Here is a 21,262-nt window from a genome sequence, read left to right as displayed (position 1 = left end):
GGTTGATCTAATTTTATATTAGAAGGGATCTAGGCCAAGAAACAGAGTAGAAATGCAAAGCTGCCAAAACCGGAAGTAAGTTCAGAGATCTAAACGTAGAATAGAAACAAAGAAAATAAAACTTCAAGTTAAAATAATGACAGCCTATCATTTCACTTACCACCAGTGGAATTGGGAGGGAGTGGGATGGAGAACTTACCCTAAAAGCTACTGTTTTTATATCAACTCCGGAACTGAGGTGCCACATTCTGAAGTACTTGTCCCTCTGCAGAACTCCACATTGCTTCTACACCAGATTTCACATACTGCTTCACAAACTATTAGAATTACCTACCTTTCAAAGTACACTACAGTGTATATTTTCCCTTCTCTTATCTACTGGGTTATGCTATGTATTTTTAACGTTGCTTTATAGCAACAGAAGCTCATTAAAATTATTTTACACACACACTAACAAGTGCTGCATGCATTCTTGTGGACCGTCTTGACATAGTTAATAATGGAAGTAATTAAATTGTCTTTTGAGTGTTTTCTTGACCTTTGAGTGCCTTAACCAGGCCTTCAATTCATCCCACACTGCTGCTTCTAAACAAACAATATTTTAGAAGTAAAAGCACAGGAGAAAAGACAAATACAAGTCAGAGCAATAATGACTCATCTGTTGTACAGCTGAACAAATCTCTCCACATCTTTGGAGGAAATCATTTTGGAGGAAATCATTTAATTCTTTGGCTCAATCTAGAAACTGCTTTTACTACTTCATATTTAAGTATAAGAATACTGCTTCTAGTTGAAGATCTTTCTGAACCGCAAACCAGTAGGTAATTCCTTCGTGTAAACTGAAAAATTCAGCACAGCTGAGAAAAAAAGCCCCAAGCTTTATACCACCTATGAACTATTCAAAGAAAACTTTATATGTATTTTTTAAATTCTGAAAGTAAAAACGTGTTCTCTAAAGGCATTTTTCTTTAATATCACACCCACCAGAATTGACATACCTACTAAGTTTCTTGGGACTTGTATGACATCTTCAGCAAATTCAAGGTAACTTCTTGCCTTTTTCACTGCATCTTGATCCTAAAACACATGTGTATGAGAGAAATGAGGTAAGTTCTCCTATTGTAATCTCTTCTGAAAGGGTAAAGAAGGGAACTTACCTCTCCATAAATATGGAATGTACAAGTATCTTCATCAAGATCAATAGCAGTCACTCCAGGGACTTTCCTGGCTTGCTGAATATTAGCACCATGAGTGCCAATGGCCAAACCCATTAGGTCTTCACGTACAACAAACTGTTCATGAAATCGTGATGCAAGTTGTCTAGAACTCTGAAAAGGATACATATTTATATAGATTATTACATCAAATCCTTTGATCTCTGGCAGAAAAATGCACCCATTTCAACTGCTAATGGGAAAGAACAATAACTCAATTAATAGTCACAAGGAGACAGAGAAAATGTTAACTATATATGTATCTACTGTGCAAAAAAGAAATAAAATGAGAAATCTGTCCATGTAAGACAACACAAAATTAAGGTGTAACTCCAATACATTGCTTGGATCCAGAAAACACATTAAACTCATACTGGAATCGCTTCTACCCACACAGAAGGATCAACCTGAGAACTTCAGATTCATGCTACTAAGACAAAATCCCCTGCTCCACCAGGGCAATAAGAGTTACTAAAAACTATACCATTATATCAAGTCTCAATCATTTTTGAAGCTCAGGTAATTGCAAACACCTGGTTTTGCAACTCTCATCACCTTCACATGAAGCTGTTATGGCGTAGCTAAACAATACAAAATGGATTACAGAATTTTAATGAGGATCTCCTATACGAAGTAAGACACCAAGAAAAAACTAATTCAAAATAGCTTTGAAAAAGTATTGCTAAAAATCTAGATAAAGCTTGCAAAAATAACGTAAGGAACAGGTTACCTCTACTGACTGTAAGGAACAGGTTACCTCTACTACAGATACCTCTACTGACCACAGTAAACAATTTTGTAAAGCAGCCCCAAGCTTCCAAGAAAGCTATGTTACTGAGCTCCAACTTACAGAATTATGCATAAACATGCCCATACATAAAACAGTTTCAATGTTTTCCTGATTGTATGAAGTTTCTGTCACACAACATGCACACAGAAAACAACTGAGAACACAGGGAAGCTTTTGAGAAATATCTTGCAGCACATTGTAGAGTTGGATCATGTTGAAAGCACTCAAACAAGTAGGAAAGGTAGATTTTAGCAGAATCATACAATCCTGTATTGATGTGAACAGCCTCTGCCCATTCCAAGTACCTCAGATTATTGTGGGTACAAAGAAAAATACTTGGGAAATGCTGAATTGCATACAGCATCCCATCAAGCAAGCAGGGAAGCCACTAAACATAAATGGTGACTTATTTCTAAACAGAAAAAAACACCATAAAAATTACTTGTTTATGAAGACTAAAACAATGACTGATAAATTTCTCCTACACATCCTCTTCATACTTTCAAAAAACAGATTTCTTAAAGGATGCCTGTGCTATATGAAATGGGAAGACCACTAAGTTTGGTTACCATGAGAACTAAAAGAAGCATATGGAGAGAAACCAGTAAGACACGAATACACAGAATAACACAGACATTGTTTATGACAATGAAGTTGTCATACATTTAAACAAAGTTACAGTACTTAAACCTACAGAGAAAAGCAAATATAAAGTATGTAAAAAAGTCATGGATTACCACAATAAGTAAAACTATGTAAAAATGCACATGTCATCCACTAATGTCTGAGCACAAGACCATGTAACAGACCACAGGAAAGTAACAGCTTAATGCATCTACGGAAGATACATTATCACAGATGGAAAGTCTGTATTAAGTAAAATGGAAAGAATGTTTTGCAAGAAAATAAAGTACAGCTCTGTATTACCTTTCCCAAGCCAAAATATAACTCCATATATTTTTCTGCATTGCAATCAAAGTGGTAAAGATGTACACAGGTGCACTTTAAGTTAGTTTGGGTACTAACAGCAGTTTAACCTCAGCAACATGAAACTCTACAGAGGTTGAAAAAACATGATGGAAATGCATACATAATGGTCTACTCTGTCCCATCTGAACCGCTACTGTTATCCAACCTCGTCAGCTTAAAGATAATGATAAATACCCTGTGGAAAATCACTGTCAGACAGAATCTGCTACAATGCATATGAAGTAAAGTATCCAAAAGTAAAGTCTTCACAAACTTGGGGGACCTCTATCAAACAGTTCTTTAACTAGATTACAGACAACTCAGAAAGCAAGCACCAACTGCAATGTTTACAGATCTACATTTCAACTGATCCAAAAACTGATTTACTGTTTGATATGTTACAGACCACCAAATGAAGAGTAGAAAACAGGACGATCATGTCAGTCCTTTACACAGCTACCTACAATACACAGAAAGTACGAAACTTCATCATTCCTAGGAACCTTAACTATGATGTTCACAATGCTGTTATATAGCATGTACTACAATAACATCAGCTTTTTCTGGAAATTATATATTACAAGATGCACTGCAACTAAACACAGTAAAATCTTTATTTTCTTTGGACAGATTAATGAGAAACAACTATGAAAATAATGTTTTAATAGACAGATAGAGGTCATGTCTTAATTGCATTCAGAGAGAATAAGATATAAACCAGAATGCAAAAATACATTTCCAAATTTGGGCTTTTTTTTTTTTTAAACATTAAAAACACAACTAAGATACACCTACTAGGAAGGGAAGCAAACAAGAAATAACTGGTCATTTCACTTGATGCTCTAAAAGCCGTATTTGAGAAGGAAGGCCACATAAGTCCAGAAGCTAATATGCGGAAAAGAAGGTACAAAATACAACAAAGGGAAGGGAGGAAAAAAGCTGGTATAGTGATTATAGCTTAGATTAAGAGTACTCTTATAGATTAAAAGGCATGAAAATGAGTTTATTAATGGTTCATTGTTCCCATCAAATAATAACGCAGTAAAAGCCCAAAGCATTCACTAAGTGTATCCCCTGCAGATGGACGTGTGCAGTCTGTACGTCAATTAGCGTTTCAACAGAAATTCTGAATATGATTTTTAGTATCTGAAGTTTTTCAAATTTAGCTGAAACTGACTTCATGGTTCTCAACATACAAGAAACAAATGCCAACATCAAAAATGTCTCCCAACTTTTGTCACGGTAATTGTAACCATATTTTTCTTACAACAACCTTAATTTAAATACTGCTCATGTAGAATAAAGGCCTTCCAGTCAGAATCAAATCAAGTTGTCCAGTCTTTCACAGCAGGAAAAAAAAAGGTTCAGACTTAGAATGAGAGCAAGAATCCCACATTAGTTTGGGAAAGGAATCAATTACAGCAGCTGCTGGTGCATGCATTTGTGGGAGCATGTACAGAGAATTAGCTCTAAAAAGGCTGTTGTTCTTCCCACCTCCAAAATAATACTTTGCACTTCAAGAGGTAAACTACCCACACAATTGTCAGTTCTGGAGGAAGACAGAGAAGAATGGATTGTGCTCAAGAAGGAACACCAATGAGAAGAGACTAGTTTCCTCAAGATCAGCAAGAGACCAAGACCAAAAGAAACTTGGATCGCACCTTTCAAATACAGAAATCAAAAGAGTAATGAGAATAACAGAAGAACGAACTTGTTGTATCCAGTAGGTACACACACAGCTGCTTACAAGAGTCCTGAACGACTACACCACATCCCATTTCAAGCTAAAACCAAAATTGGTCTAATCCCTGTTGGGGTCATGGGGTGGGAATGACAAAATCTGGCTCTAAAATAACAGAGCTGGTATTCACCCAACGTAGAACTTTAATAACAATAGTTCAGGTGGTACTTCTAGTTCCTGCTGATGAATCTAAAAAAAGTTTTTTTGAAATGTTGCTATTTTTTTCCAATTTGTAGATAGGAGTAAAAACATGAAGATATGTTAATTCTACTGTACAAAGATCCCCTGATTTCTTAGCCTACTCCTTTTTTTCCATGGACAAGTATGAGTCAAACTTCTTGCCAGTCTACACCCACTCTCCAGTTACAGGAATATCAGAAGCTGTATCTGCTGTAAGACAATTTCCTAACATTTTATCTAGAGACAAACCAATCCCTTTGTACATCCTACCAACATCAGTCTCACCCCTTCCTATAGATCCACCTCTCATTTTCACTATGTTTGTTTTGCAAGATTCAGTTGTAGTCCATCTCACTATCAAGCAATATTTACTCCACCTATTTTTAAAAACAGTTACAAAAGCTACTTAGTATGTGGCACTATTCATGCCATAGTGACTATTCTATGGTTCAAAATGCAAAATAAATACGTGTATATACTTATTTGTATTTAACACAAGATCCTGGTTGATGGGCAGGTCTGGATATAAGGTTGGATAAAAATGATTATTTTTAAGAAGTGGCCCTGTAACTATGAACCTCTTTGTTAGGGTTACATCTTCATCTGCATCTTTTTAACACTAAGAATAGCATCCGTAGATAATTGCTTTCATCCCCATACAAATCCTAACAGCTAGTAAGTGCCTGTGTTTTTTTCTTTTTAAAAAAAAAACTTCAGAGAAAAACAACATACCTCCAGCTGTTTGCTAGCTTCTTCATTCCTCAAAATCAGGGATAACTTGGTACGAAGACTTCGAAAGTGCATATCAATCAGCATATTTGCCCGCTTTGTTGTTACATCGTTGATTGACTAAATTATTAACAAAGAAAACAGTGTTTTACATATGTACCTTTCAAACAAAACACTATATTTGGTATAGTTAAATGTTAATACTTACTAAAATAATAAGTTGATGGTTTTCAGAATCATATGTTACAGAAAAAGCTCCAACTGCCTTTTTGAAGTCCTTATGTGCAGACTCTTTGGCACACCTAAGAATAAAAATGCAACATATACACATTTAAAAATAATAACTGCTGCATTTATGTTTCACGGCCAAAAAAAATATTATTTTCTTAATACAATGAATCTAAAAAAAAAAATCATATCAAAGTTCTCCCTTTTAATGCAGGTATTCCTTTATTCTGACGTAATTTACTCCTTTTACTTCCAGTGGTTTTCAAAACAGTAGAATGAGAGTTGTTTTTTTTTTTCCAGAAAATTTATCTGTATGTACATCTAAGAAATGACAAACCAGTTATGGAAAACTTCACATTAAAATAAGCTACGATTGTCACATCCAGCAAACTTGAGTTTCAAACACTCCATGAACCAGTATATGCAACTTCACTGCATCCACTGCAGCATTCTAATGACCTTACGGTGATCTCTTGCACCGTTTTGCTTCTCTAGACTTCTTCTGTCTACTCATTACTTAGTGAACTTGTGTACTATAACATTACCTTGAGAAACTGAGTTTAATCTGAGTTTATAGCTTATTCCACATCAGGGTAATAAAACACATCTCAAAAAAGCAAGAATTGATTTGAAGCTAAACAAGGGGAGATGGTATTAATCCATGGTTTCAGAGCTATATTTTGAAGGAAAAGACACGACAGCATTAAAGGAGAAAAACAATTGTTTCTGTACCATACTATGGGAGATTTTGTTATTGCACAACTGAGCTATCACCAAAAGCGTGATATCCAGAGCTATCACCAAAATACCTTATGCCCTACAATACAGGGCAGTTTTCTATTGTCATTAAATACCAATTTGGATAGATTGTCAAATGCTCTTTCACTGATAGACTGACTGTTTGCAAATCATCTATAAAGTTGACCAAAACGGATTCATATTAATTTGAGTACATCACTGACCGAGAATACAAGTAAGAATACATATTGTAATGAATAAAAATCTTAATCTATGCTGCATGTAAGTCTTAAAACCTTAAAGGAAGTATTTCCTCCTCCAGAAATAAGTTGCATTTCAAAGATAATTTTTATACTTCTGATCACATTCATATTTTTATTTTCTACATTCTTACATGAAAACTGTAAAAATTACTTTCAAACACTAAGAAGCATTTTTATTCCTTCTTTTCTCACACTCAAGAAGTTACCCATGTTTTGAAGCAAGTTATAAAGAAATTCTTGCACTTACATTTGCCTTAAATCCTCTGGAACTTCCAGTTTGATTTTATGAAAAGTATCTTTTGTTGCAGGTTTATTGGGGTTCACAGATCTCAAACGCTCAATTGTGACAATTTCGTTGTACGTAGCATCACAGGCTGCATATTCTATTACGTAAAACTGATATAAAAATAATAAAATCATCCAAGACACACATTTTATGACAAGAGTAAGACTTACACTATTAAGTGAAAGGTGCTTTTGTTAACTCTAAAAGTCAAATTTGAACTTTTTACATTGATGTAAATGGCAATTGCAACAGTACTAATCAAGAAGTTACTTGAAAGTGAAGAGGGAAAAGCTTATGTTACTGCACATCAATATAAAAGAAATCAACACAAAAAAATAGTTTATATAAGTAAATAAATATGTACATATGCATATTCCTACCTCACCCTTTATCATTCTCACTTTAGCCAACCACCAGCAGCAGGGTTCTTTTTCATTTGCCCTGGAATAAACCTAAACAAAATATACATATTATGTATTTGCAGCATTCTTAAAAGACATCAGAAAAGCTGATATTGATCAGTATAATCATCAGGTCTGTTATGTGTGAAAACCAGCAAGATATACTGATATTTAAAGTCTCCAACCTAGGCACTGCACAGTGTGTGTGTAACAGCTGAAATATCTACTGCAAGTACAGGTAGGATATAAACTTATCTATATCATATCGTAAATAATATTGTACCTAAGATTTACCAGTAATAATCGCTTCAGTGCTTAAATACATTAATATTCAATCAACAACGTATATTGTGTGCAAGTCCAAAGAGGTTTTACAAGTGGGGGAGGGAAGATAGGAGAGGACATACATCTATACTACTTTAGTACATACATGACATTGGCCACATCTACAGAAAAAATTTGCCACGTTCTTATTTTTCAAATCAAAATAAACTTAAATAGCATGCAGCCAAAATACAAATGCAAGTTCTCACTTCTTTTTTAATAATAATGATAAAAAAATATTTTTCATAAAGTGGGCAAGTTTTAAGAATATGTCGTACTTAAGTCAGACTCCCTCTACATATACATCAGTATTTACATTTTTATATTTAAATGTATTTTGTATACATATGTATTACATATATACATGTTACATATGCAACACAATCTTCCTCATTCAGCTTTAAGTTTCATTAACCTATAGACATTTAACATCTGCATAGTTAAAGAGTTAAAAATTAAATGTAGTCAAAGAAGTGAAGTACAGTCCAGGCTAACACAGCAAAACTCTCTTTTGATGACATGCATGACATCACATTCTATGTAGTACTTGGGATTAAAGATGTGATGCCATGCAACATAGAGGCAAGCCTTACAACTGGCTAGGCTGACATGTTTTCCACCCCAAGTCCTATTACTTCTCAAATCAAATTCTGAGAATGGAGCATGCGTACCTCTACTTCATCGCTTTCATTTATATCCTTATTATAGCCTGCAGGTGGAGGAAACCTCACATCGTGGAATGGTATTTGTCTCTCTGGTTGCCAGCTGCAAATAAAAATATGCTGAATGGCCTATTCACTTTTATTTTATTTTTTTTTAAGAAGAACCATTACTGTTTTCAAAATCCATTAATATTTGAGTTTTGCAGAGCTTGTGCACACAAACATCTATAGAAAAGGTAAATTAATGTTTGGAAGAAACACCCATTAAGTGATCATTAAGCAGCTTAAACGATAGCTTGATGCTACCTGCACTGTTTTGTACAAACTACTGCTGGAAGATTTCTGTTTACAGTCGTAGGTTTTATTCTCAACATCAGAAACACAAATTAAAAAATTTCATCACCCTTTTGAACTCTTTATTCAAAAGAAGTCTTATTTCTTTGGTTCTATCTATAGCTAATGAAAACGTGATCTGGAATCAGTCTGAATTCAATTTGAATTTTCAGGTTCTTTAATAGAGATTGAATAAAATGAGTATGACAAAAAGAACTTATTTTTAGAGAAATAAGAAAACAATTTCCCAAACCACAGACGATGCAATAAAGATTGACAGGAAAAAGTATATAGCAGCATGTTGTTTACCTCCTGAAGGAAAGAAAACCTGAGCTGAACAGTATAATGGAAGGCTAACTTGTAATGCCCTTAAATGATGAGGAAAATTTAAGCTAAGAAAACTAGCATTTATCACGTATCTGTAAAACACATTTTGTATTAACGTAATTCAGTAAATTAAAGTAAGACATTCCCATGAGACAGAAGCAGTCATGATATACCGCTTACTTACATTAGTTGCAATTATGTAAGTTCAATAATATGCTCATCTTTCTAAGAAATCTCACACCAACATAGTTTTGTACTTAAAAATATTTAAACAAATAAAAGCATCTACATGAAAATGTCACAACATAATAAACACCTCAAACATAATTCTAAAACACACTAGCAGCAAGCCTATAGTATCTAAAAGATGCCAATCTCCATCATTATTAAGTTATATTTAGTTTAATCAAATTCAAGATGAGAATGTTTCTAGGTGTAACATCAGCAATATACTTACTTGTTTTCAAATACAACTGTTATAGAATCTTCATGTACATCCTTTACAAATGCCTGTTAAGAAAAGAAAGATATAATTATGGTCTGCCTGTCCATATATTTTTAAAATAATTTTAAAAATGTTTTTTCCCCTTTCAGAAATATTAGCAGAACTCAAAATATAAGTACGGTGTTGACTCAGCCTTTTTAATTTTGCAATAGTCCTATATAAAATGCATACTGAAAGCTGATAACCTTGAATTCATGTCTGCCAGTGTACAGACACAATGTCCAAGCCATACACACGTTCTCTCCCACTACTTATAACAAGTAGAAAGGTCACTATCAAATGGCAAGATCATTCTGAATAGTGAGTTATAACTTGATTTTAACATGTTTGATTTTATAATGAACATTTTGTGCTTTCTGTCACGGAAACTATGTTGTAGAAATAAAACAAATACTCCTAGAAAACAATCCTGCCTCTTTTCTCTTTTACTTCAAGGTAAGCTTAAACATCACACTAGCAAAGTTTGCCGACATCCATTCCAGCACAGTATTAGTTTCATCACACTCAGCTTCCTTAGCACACAAACGAGAGTTAAATGCCCTGCAGCCTTCCTTCACTTTCCTTCTGGGTGATGGACAGCAGTTGTGCTGTCTCCTACACAACCAGGAAGCAGAATACAGAACTAAGACTCAACCCCAAGTGCTTTTCCACAGTTATGCTACTCAGCTGATCGACCTTTGATCAACTCTCATCTTAATGCCCAAACTTCCCCATCTACAGAACAGCAAGAATGAGGCACTACTTGAAGAGCTTTGGGATTCACTAATGAAAGTATTTTTCACAGCCTCAAATTATAGAGGTCACAGAGCAACCAGGGCTGAAAAGATTGCAGTTTGTTCCTTTTTAAAATACTTTTACAAACTGCTAAAACAGACAGACACTGGCAAAGTGCTGAGCATTCCACTGGTATTTGTCCATATATAAATGTATATTATACGTATCATGCCCTTGCTCAGTAGGTGAAAGCGCACTAGCAAGAGAGACTATGGAAGTTTGTTCTACCAACGGAAATGTGTCTTAGCAGATCTAAAAATTCTCAGTAAGTTGGAAATAACTTAGCAGTAAATAACTTCTTTTAGAAATCATAGCTACTGAACTACAGAGCTTTTCATTCTCCTCCCATTTCAAGTTACTAAGACAAAAATGACTGGCATCTTACACGAAGGTAAAAGTTTGCTAGGTATGGAGTTTAAGTGGTTAAAAATCTTCTCCCAAGACTTTCCTTTATGAAGTATTTCCAAGCATTTGCTAAGTTGCAGAAGTAACTTGTGGAATCAAACAAGCAGTACCCGATTTAATGAAATTAAGCAGTATGTGTGCACAAGTACACATCTACAAGTGCACTGAGAGACATGCAGTAAAATGATAATTTGAAAATAACTAATGCCACCTTGAGCAGAAGTCAAAGCCAAGTTACAAGGACAACAGCAAAAGGGTGTTCTATACCTGGCTCATCTCTCTCAATACTGTAAATGAAATTACAGGAAAGTTTATTACTACTAGCATCCAAAGGAAATTTATTCAAGAAGCCCTAAGATTTAGAGATGGATTTAACAGAACTTAGGTAATTACTTATTTTGAAGTTCCAAGATATTCCTTCCAAGGGGATTACAAACGTAGTTGGTATTTTATGAAATGATGTAATACAAAGTAGATCTAAAACTGTTTCTCTGCATCATGTTGATAGTGGAACATACTCTTTATATAAAAAGGCACCAGAACTCCCAGTTGATCATTATGACCCCCGGACACTTATCTACTGTTTTATGTTGCTGTCTCCTCTGTAAGAGGAACCCAGAACAGAATATGCACTTCACAGATACTAAGATAGTCCTGACTTATTTTGCAACATTACACATGACTTTCGAAGGCTCTTCCACATTTCTTCCAGTGTTTGGTCATATACAGCTCTGAAGTACCTATTCTTATGGATGCAGCAGAAATAGATGCCTTTAATACCTGAAAAAATACTGTAATCACTACCAAATATTTGGCATTAGTTTTTCACGCCATGGAATGGAGAAGACAGAACTTAGTATTATTAGTAACATTTCAGTATGCAAAAGCAGAGGTTATTTTACAAAGCAAATCCTACAGATCCTACAACTGGGGGGGATTAATGCTAAAGACTATCATTAATAACTAAACCAGATGGGGACACAAACAAGTGTTATCAAACTGAAGACTAACCTAACACCTTTAAACGTTATAGTACTTTAAAAATCTGGAAAATGTAAAATACAGCTAATTAAAAGAATATTTAACTATGGGCAATCCTTGCCTTAAACTTGCAGCAGGGCCCAATGTAAAGGCTGAAGGTCTAGTACAGCAGACGCAGAGCTTTTATCATTCCTTTGCTATGATAGACACAGGGACTAAGGGACTCCACTAGGCTGAAGAGGATTCCAACACTGTGCAAATGTTTACAAATTTATTATTATAGCATTTTATCACTTTCCAGCTACTACAAAAGCTCCTCTTAAGGAAGAGGAATGACTTCAACATTGCTTTGGTCTCAACCCAAAACCAAAAAGACACCCAAACCAGGAACACTGAGGATGCCTGTTGACCATACACAAGTAGCATCAATACAGATTATCAATAGTGGATATAATAAAATGGACAGTTTATTTTATTTATACAGAGTTCATAAATAGATGGAGTACCTGCTTTTGCTCCAGCCTGGCCAAGGAAGTTGATTTCATAACACTGTTATTTGCTCTTTATTTTCCAGCCTTGCTGATCTTATGAGGAGAGGGATACCTTGCAAAGTACCTCATTTCAAGTATACGACACTTCTGCTACTTTCATCATGAATTTTATGCTTACAAAACAATTAACCAGACAAAATACATTAATAGCCCAGATACACTGTTGCCTAATCCCAACTAATCACAGAAAGCCGGTTTTCCTTGTTCTGCAGTTACAATCTTGTGACACAGGAAAAAAAACCTCAGATACACCTTGGCCAGAACATTTTTCCAAGTCCATATAGAATTATTTCTATTTTTCACAGGTATAAGAATTTAATATCTCTAGTAAGTAAAATTAATTTGTACATTTAAGTTTGAACACTTAAGCCTTCCTACATTTCTAAGTATAAATTTAAATGCCTCAAAACATTTCTAAATTTTATAAGAACCTGTAAAAAAAAAAAAAAAAAAAACAAACACTCAACTATTATTGCATTATGAAAACTAAAACTTAGCACAATTGTATTTTGTATTCTATATTCTGTGATACTCATAATACTATACACAAAGCTAAAAAGAAGTGACAGACCATTAACATCACAAACCAAATTCACAGTAACAGGACAAGCCAGTCCCAGATGTCACTGAAGGCAGAGAAGAGCCACTGATTTCACACAGAGTATTATGAAAAGCACAACAAGCATTCACCAGGCTTTCTGGAAATAAAGAGTACAAGTTAGGCATTGAAATTTAAACCCAAAGATGCATATATTTGGGCTTGAAAGGCACACTCAAGAAGGGACAGAACACTGGCTATGATAAACATGAACACATACATGGGAAAAAAAAACAACACATTAAAGACACACTGAAATCAGATGGAACTCAAATGAGAAAGCAGGACACTAATGTGTCAGCAGCTGTGATATCACTAACAGTGATACCAAATAAGAATACATAAGAAAAACAAATCACCAAGAGGTTTCCTCTTGCAAAGTGTACTTCTGTACACATAAACAATGACCAAGTCTGCTTGTTCCTCTCTGATGTGAAAGATACAAGTGTGGTAAGTTTCCTACACCAAATTTGACTTTCAGTCACATTAGCCATTAGCATTTATCTCCATGCTTTAGACATAATTAAAAGAGAATATAATCAAACAATGGCATGTTATGGTCTTCCTCACATATGACCATTCATACTGTAAGAACAGTTATATGCCAAAGATGTGGTCTAAATTGTATGAATGCTTAGATACAAAATGAGAATTTCTGGAAATTCCAGTGTATTTGTTATTTTTGTGCTAAATGGCATGACAGAAACTTCAGAAGAACAAAAAGGCACTAGCTGCCACGAAGTGTTTTGATTTTTTTTTTTTTGTCTTACATTAGATTCAAGTAGTGTCAAACATTTTAATAACAGAGGATAATAACATTTTAAGTTAAAATAGGGAAAAAATGCTCTAAGATGAAAGTGTTATGTTTATACAAATGTGCATCTACTGTTTGCCTAACAGTTGTGAACCATTTTGTACCTGTTAGAAGGAAGGATGGCTACCAAATCTGAGAACAGGCATACCGCCATACAAACAAGCAGACCAGGAAACAAGAAAAGTCACAGAAATGACAAGATCAGGAAAAATGGTACAGACTATCATCCTCAGAAGGACTGAGCAGACATGATTAAGAATGTACAAAGAGACTGAAGATAGTTATTTGCTGAGGGTACATCTGTGTGGAACATTGAAAGAAAAAAAAAAAAAAAAAGGTATGGAATGCAAAGGGAGGCCCTGAGTACAGTCATTAACATAGACATGAAGTAAAGAAGAACTAAGATGAATGATTTCGTCAATTGCAGCTTCAACAGAAAAAAAAAGTGAAATATCTAGAAAACTAACAAAACCATGGCAGAACACTGAAGCTACTGGGATAAGAATTTGAATATTTTAACAAGGTTATAGAGCAAGAAGTAGAAAAACTTGATTACAGAGAACATGCAGATGTTAACAACAAATATCTGAAGTAATCTGCCTCAAACAGGATGCTTTCCATTTCTAGCAGGATACAAGAGAATCACTCCCAAGCTGGGGAGAGTAAAAAATCCCATGCTGGAAAAGCATCCAGCACATGCCCTTTTACAGAGGAAAAGTATCTAAAGCTAGTGCTTGAAAGATTAGACAAGGGACTGTCTATTTGTCCTCTGAGAACAAGAGCTTAAAAAAACCATTTACCACACCATACTAACCAACAAGATGTGAAAAGATAAGCCCTAACAGCACACGTCTTCAAGATTTTGTTACTTAGCTGTGCGCTCCAAAAGAGTGGTTCTCTCCCCTTAGGATTTGCAGCCCTGGCTGTTTGTTGGACTATTCTTAAAATAAATAAGGGGATTTAATCTTTTCTTTCCAGGGATTCCGGGCCACGCGATCTATCAAGTCATGACTAAGCATCTCTAGATACTGGATTACTGACTATTCCTGAATCATGCTTACTGACTGCACTGCACTTTCCATGGAATAGTTCACACGGGTAAGGAGAAAAAGTTCATTAAATTGTGATGCGTTCACCAAATATTTGAATTAGTTAATGTATTAATGAATACATGAAGAACCAGTCTCCAGTGCAGCAATCAAACCAAAGCATTCCAGAACTCTGTGAAGCAACGCACCTCACCAGTATGAAATGTGAATTAACATCTTCCACGTGCTGAATGCATGCTCTACCTCCTGAGGTATCAAAACCATCTCTTGGGTTCTGTGCGGAACATGATCCCTTCAGATGCATCTCAGCATGTGCTCTGGATCAAGTCCCACAGGTAACACAAGCAGAGAAAAGCCTGGTTCATGACTCTCAGTAGAGCTTAGGTGCCACTTAGACACCAGTTTTATACTTTCAAAATCAAGATGCTGCTGGGAACACTCAAAAATGAAACTGTTTAGGGACTTGAAATCATAGGGTCTTAACAGAGAGTTACAAAAAGGCTATGAAAACCTCAGGTGGCTGTTAGGTACCTATTTCTATCACATAGAACCTTCACAACTCCAGCAGCCTCATATTCTTCCCCTCCACATCCTAGTATCAAGACGTAGGAGTTGTTCCAAAACACATAAATATTCTAATGAAGATCATCAGAACGATTCAGAGCAAACGAAACTAAGTATCAATAAACCATGAGATGGAATAAAAAATGTTTTATTTGTTTTACAACAATAACACTCTAAACATTTCTCAGGAAGTTGCTTAAAAAAAACTTCAACAAAAATAAATAAAATCTTGCCATTAAGTCTGCATTTAACATCATAACACTTCTTGTTATGCTGGATCAATCAATTCATTTTATAATCAAATTCTGGATCTGCAAGACAGGCATAAAACTCACAAGAAAATATTCTAACAAATTACTTACTAACAGTGTGATACCTAAAGATTATGATGAATTCCAGTTGCAAATCTTTTATTTAAGTAATTCAGGCTAGAAGAAAATTGCTTATGTACGCTGAATATTACTGCACAAGATTTCTTAATTTTTAGCTTAAAATAATCTGTTGCTCCATTTATCTCAAGTTTGATGCTGCATCTAGGCAGGTAGTACTCATTAAGAGCTCCAGTTAAGTCCCCTTAGATAATTTAGCCAACTCCTCTTGGGTAACTTAACCAAAAAAAAAAAAAAAAAAAAAAAAAAGATTCTTGTATTTGAATTTCTAAAAGTTAAAAGGCAAACATAACATGCGCTGTGGACGCAATGTCTGTGCATACTTGCATACTTGGATACATTAAACCACACTAAAACATAATGAATAAATCCCTGTGAGTATCAATACGCTCATCTGAGATTGCGACCTAAACTACAACCAGAAATATGTTGGGTATTTTATGGAGAACAAGGAAAAAGGACATCGTGACATCAAAACTGAACATCGCAAAAAAAAGTTCCAGAAGCTTTCAGTTTGGCCCAGGTTTCTTTAACAATATTGACCACTAAAGAAATGTACAGTATCATTTTTATCATCTATTTTGTGTAAATATAGTCATAAAATTTGATAAAAGCCTTGTCAGAAATTCTCTCAAGCGACATATTACACCTTATATTTCTTCATGAGCAAATACTGCATCTTCAAAAAATTAGAACTGATTTCTGTTAAGTGCTAAATAAATTTAATTCCAAGAAGCAATATATAGATCCAGGACCCTGACTGCAACACTGCAAACCCACAGGATGCTCTGTGTACCATATTTACAAACTTCTCATACTTACCTTTTTCCTTATCTTAGGATCTTTCCAGAATATGAAATTATCTCATGGATTAAAAAAAAAAATAAATCTTCAATTTCTTTGAAACAGAAAAAGGAAGAAAGCCAACAACTCAACGGTGTTGGAAGCCTACCATTTGGATACCAACCTGCCCCGCCACACTACCATCAGAGTGTGAAATTCTATCTGTGCCTTCATTGCTAACATAAATATTGGATGTCGCTCAATAGCTGGGCCCATATTTTAAAGTACTACAGCACCTAAATGACGGTAAACTTGCGGAAACTGATCCATGACAGTTTCTGGTACGTTCATAACAGGTGCACGTGCCAGTGAGGGTAGGCCCAAACCCAGTGTTCAAACTTTGATTTTCTGTGCACAGTGTAAAAGCACAGCGCACACCCTATTAATTAAAAGGCCCTTAATTAACACACGCCGAGCCGCAGCAGCACTACGCGGTATTCATAAAGGCATTAAGTGCTCGGGGTGTATATGGAGGACTCGGTGACGGCTTTATTCAGCGCAAGGGCTTGGGAATAAACACGGAACGCTACCGAGCAGCCCCGGTAAGACGCACGTTAGATAAATAAAAGCACTCAGCGACTCAGCACACGCATTTTTGGTCCAGCAACGCTCTTTAATATCCGCAGGCGACGTCCCCAGCCGCGCCGCTGAGCCCCGCGGGCGGCCTCCGGGCCCGGCGCCGCACCTAACGGGCCCGGAGCGGCCGCGGAGCTCACCGCTAACGGCCCGGGCCCGGCCTCGGCGCCACGGAGACCAGGCCCAGGGCCCTCCTGGCCTCCCCCCCCCCACCTCCGCCTTTTCCCCTCCCCACAATAGGGGAGGCCCGCGGCCTCCTAGGCCTCCGGGGGCCTCTCGCGGCCTCCCCCCTCCCCGGCCGGGCCCGCCGAGCCCCCGGCCGCGGCCCCCTCCCCTCGCACACGGCGCGGGCCTCGCCGCGGCCTCCCCCCTCCCCCCCCCCAGCCCCGCTGTCCTTCCTCCTCCTCCTCCTCCTCCTCCCTGCCCCGGGGCCCCCGCTTTCCCTCAGCGCGGGGAGGAGCCGCCGCCTCCTCCTCCCCCTCCTCCTCCCGGCCCCGCTCCCTCCGCGGAGGCCCGGGCGGGCCGCGAGCAGCCGGTACCTTGTAGAAGGCCCCGTTGGAGCCCCGCACCTCCACCACCAGCTCCTCCATGTTGTGCGGCGGCGGCTCGGGGCGGGTAGAGCCAGGCCCGGCGCCTCCTCCCTGCCCTTCCCTTTCTCTGCCTCGGCGCAGGAGGAGAAGGAGGAGGGGGGGTGGGGGGGGGGGGAGAAGAGGAGGAGGAGGAGGCGGAGGAAGGCTCGGGGTGTGTGTGGTGTGTGTGTGTGTGCGCCGGGCGGGGGAGGGGAAGGGGAACCTCAGTTCACTGCGGGGGTGGGGCCGCGGAGGGGCGGGCCGGGGCCGGGGCCGGGGCCGTGCTGAGGGGTGAGGGGGGGGGGGGGGCGCTGCGGGCGGCTCCGCGCCTCCGCTGCTCGCCCTCGGCCGCCCGGAAGTGAAAGCGAAACGGGCACCGCCGGGCGGCGCGCGCGGCCCCGAGGGAGGGAGGGGTGGGAGGGGAGGGGAGCGGGTGGGAGGCGGCGCGGGGGCGCCCGCTTCGAATGTAAACACTGAGTCCGCGTCACGTGACGCGCCGGGGCGGAGCGCGGAGCGGGCCGCAGCCTGCGCGCCCACCGCCTAACGGCCGCGCAGCCGCAGCGGGGAGAGGCAACGGAAGGCGGCGGCCCGCCCCCGAGGTTGAGTGACAGCCCCGCTGGCCAATCGGGTGGCGCGGTGCGCCGCGCGTTCTGACCAATCGGAAGGGGGCGAGGCCTGCTCTGTCTGGCCATGGCGGGGGTTGGGCCTGTAACGGCCGCGGCAATGGCGGCGGGGGCATCATGGCGGCGGGACAACACTGGGGCGGGTGGGGCCAGGCCTGGCGCCCTTTGTGGGATCCCTGTAACAAGGGATCACCAAGAGAGGAGTGAATCAGAAAATAAAGTGTGAATCAGAATCCTTGTGTCAGTTTTTATTGGGTTCACCATGGCCGTGGTGAAAGACCTGAACGCCCCGTGAGGAGGCTGAAGCGAGACGAGCAGAGCACCAGGCCTGGGCAGCTGGCGTGCTGCTGCTCAACGCCACAGCGAGGCCTTGCTCAACAAGCAAGCTCTATGCCTGCTAAAAAATGGAAAAAATATGCACCATATTACATACACTGTTACTTGACCTATAAAATGTCACTGGAACCATATAAATGGTTCAACACAAAATCATTCAACAGTCTACCCAGAGAGCTTATGCCCGCTTCTAAAACAAAGCTAGCTGATACTTTTTTGGCATTCTTTATTGCGATTATTCTCTAATTAGTAAAGCAGACTGCTGTCACACAGGCAGGTTATGTCTGAGCAGACAATATAAGGCTGGCTAATTTAGCTCTGACTTTTACTTTTGATTTCCCCATTTACCCCCAAGCTAAAAGCTGCTGTACTGTATAATCTTCCCTAATGCTTATTTTTTCATTTCCATTGCTTAAATTCAACATTTTTTATTTATTTTGTCTTGACTAGTGAATGTTCTAATCCCTGTCTGCTTAATGAGACCAATTTACGTATTTCCAGAGTGTGCTCTTGTTTTTCTGCTGATTGACTCTTAACCTTTCCTCATATTTTCCAAATTACTTACTGTTGCTGCTATTTTACTTTGAACAATTTCAGACTGAATTGTCCATCCCTTCTGAAATGTAATGTTCGCTAATTAACTAGTTCCTTTGTAGATTTACCAGATCCTTTTAAATGTGCCTGTCTGAAACTCAGTGACACTAAAAATAGATCTCAGTAATTCCATTAAAGTATTTTAATATTAATTATTATATCTATCACATTTACTTTTGTTACTTTATTATGTTTAAATAAATACCATATCCATTTAAAATTTCTTCCATCAAAAGATGTGTTAACATATCTACTGATCATCTTTATCCACACAAATTTCAAACTTTCGCATGTCTGACCCCCTTTCGTGATAAACGCCTTTCTCCCATCTGAAGTTCTGAATTTATAATCCCTTTCAAAACCAGCTGGAGTTAATGTTCCTCAGATGACCTGTCTGAACACTGGACCAGCTGAGCCGTGCTTCATTTACAATCTAGGTTTATAGTTAAAACATATACACTGGTTTTGGTTGGTTAGTTGCCTTTTTTAAATTTTATTTTATTTACGTAAAAGTATGGAAACAAAGAATGGGAGCTTTTTGGCCAACACCAGGTATTAAACTTGATCAGCCTCACCTAGCTGTGTCTGCCTGATCAGAGTATGATTTTGTAATCATTTCTATAGCTCAACAAATCAACAAATTCTTACATGATATGAGTGGAAAATTAATCCCACTACGAAGCTTCCTTTATGAAGATCTTGCATGGAAGGCTTCTACTGACAATTAAGGAAAGATAAATGAGCTGATAAGAGATCTGTATTCTGATGCAGTTCACATTCCTTTTCTTGTTGGTGTACAATGTAGTCTCAATAAAGTGCCTTTCAGTAATCTAAGTGAAATGGTAATGTTATAGTAAGTAGGTCAGCAATTGGAAGAAACAGTTACAATCAATAGAGATATAAAGATGAAAATCTTCTTGGACAAGGTTGCTTTATGATTAATCAATAATACCTGAAGGTTGATTATTACCATAGAATTGCACTTTTATTAACTTGTCCTTGACTAAACTGATACCCAGAAATGACACATATCCAAATCACAGTATAGAATAGCAGGTATTCCCAGAACTTTTGAAGAGAAGCTGAACTAAAACAGAGATTTGCAAGTCTTAGTGTGTGTATACAAGAAATTGGATTATATTATGCCTGATCATTCAGTTCTTTAAATAGATAATGTGAACTTTATCTGTCGGTCCTGATAAAATCCTCTGAAAAGTAGTGTTAATGTGGAAAAACAATAAAAATATAATAATAGAATCATTAAGGTTGGAAAAGACCTCCAAGATCATCTGGTCCAACCATCACCCCACTATCAATGTCACCCACTAAACCATGTCCCGAAGTGCCAGGTCCAACCTTTCCTTGAACACCCCCAGGGACAGTGACGCCACCACCTCCCTGGGCAACCCATTCCATTGTCTGACTACTCTTTCTGAGAAGAAATGTCTCCTAATTTCTAACCTAAACCTCCCCTGGCACAACTTGACACCATTCTCTCTTGTCCTATCACTAGTTACCTATGAGAAGAGGCTGACCCTCAGCTCCCTGCAACTTCTTTTCATGTAGCTGTGGAGAGCAATAATGTCTCCCCTGAGCTTCTGCTTCTCCAGACCAAACAACCCCAGTTCCCTCAGCCACTCCTCATAGGACTTGTGTTCCAGGCCCTTGTGTTCCAGCTTTGTAGCCCTTCTCTGGACACACTCCAGGGCCTCAATGTCCTTCTTGTAGTGAGGGGCCCAAAGCTGAACACAGTACTCAAAGTGTGGCCTCACCATAGCAGACTAAAGGGGGGACAATCACCTCCTTGGTCCTGCTGGCTACACTATTTCTGATACAAGCCAGGATGCCGTTGGCCTTCTTGGCCATCTGGGCACACTGCTGACTCATGTTCAGCATCAATCAGCAC

At 38.3% G+C, this 21,262-nt stretch overlaps 1 protein-coding gene across 5 annotated transcripts in view; it reads right to left on the bottom strand.

Moving 5' to 3' along the window:
• FMR1 (fragile X messenger ribonucleoprotein 1) overlaps positions 1-18,023 on the bottom strand; it is a 31,055-nt gene extending 13,032 nt beyond the window's left edge. The window contains exons 1-9 of one of the 5 annotated variants that reach the window (XM_084535165.1): positions 17,774-18,023; positions 9,643-9,695; positions 8,535-8,628; positions 7,519-7,590; positions 7,100-7,248; positions 5,832-5,925; positions 5,627-5,743; positions 1,158-1,328; positions 999-1,077 (exon numbers count right to left, since the gene is read on the bottom strand). In XM_084535165.1, coding sequence (XP_084391291.1) covers positions 999-1,077; positions 1,158-1,328; positions 5,627-5,743; positions 5,832-5,925; positions 7,100-7,248; positions 7,519-7,590; positions 8,535-8,628; positions 9,643-9,695; positions 17,774-17,824 — 880 coding nt within the window. In that variant the 5' untranslated portion in view covers positions 17,825-18,023. The remainder of the gene's footprint in view (positions 1-998; positions 1,078-1,157; positions 1,329-5,626; positions 5,744-5,831; positions 5,926-7,099; positions 7,249-7,518; positions 7,591-8,534; positions 8,629-9,642; positions 9,696-17,773) is intronic. The other 4 variants (XM_084535163.1, XM_084535164.1, XM_084535166.1 and 1 more) reach the window with 4 other exon arrangements.
• Between the last annotated feature and the right edge of the window lie 3,239 nt (positions 18,024-21,262).

Source organism: Aythya ferina, assembly GCF_964211825.1.
Source record: "Aythya ferina genome assembly, chromosome: 13".
In the NCBI taxonomy this organism is placed as follows: domain Eukaryota; kingdom Metazoa; phylum Chordata; class Aves; order Anseriformes; family Anatidae; genus Aythya; species Aythya ferina.
The sequence above is the reverse complement of the archived record's forward strand: the minus strand, read 5'-3'. Positions and strand labels throughout refer to the sequence as shown.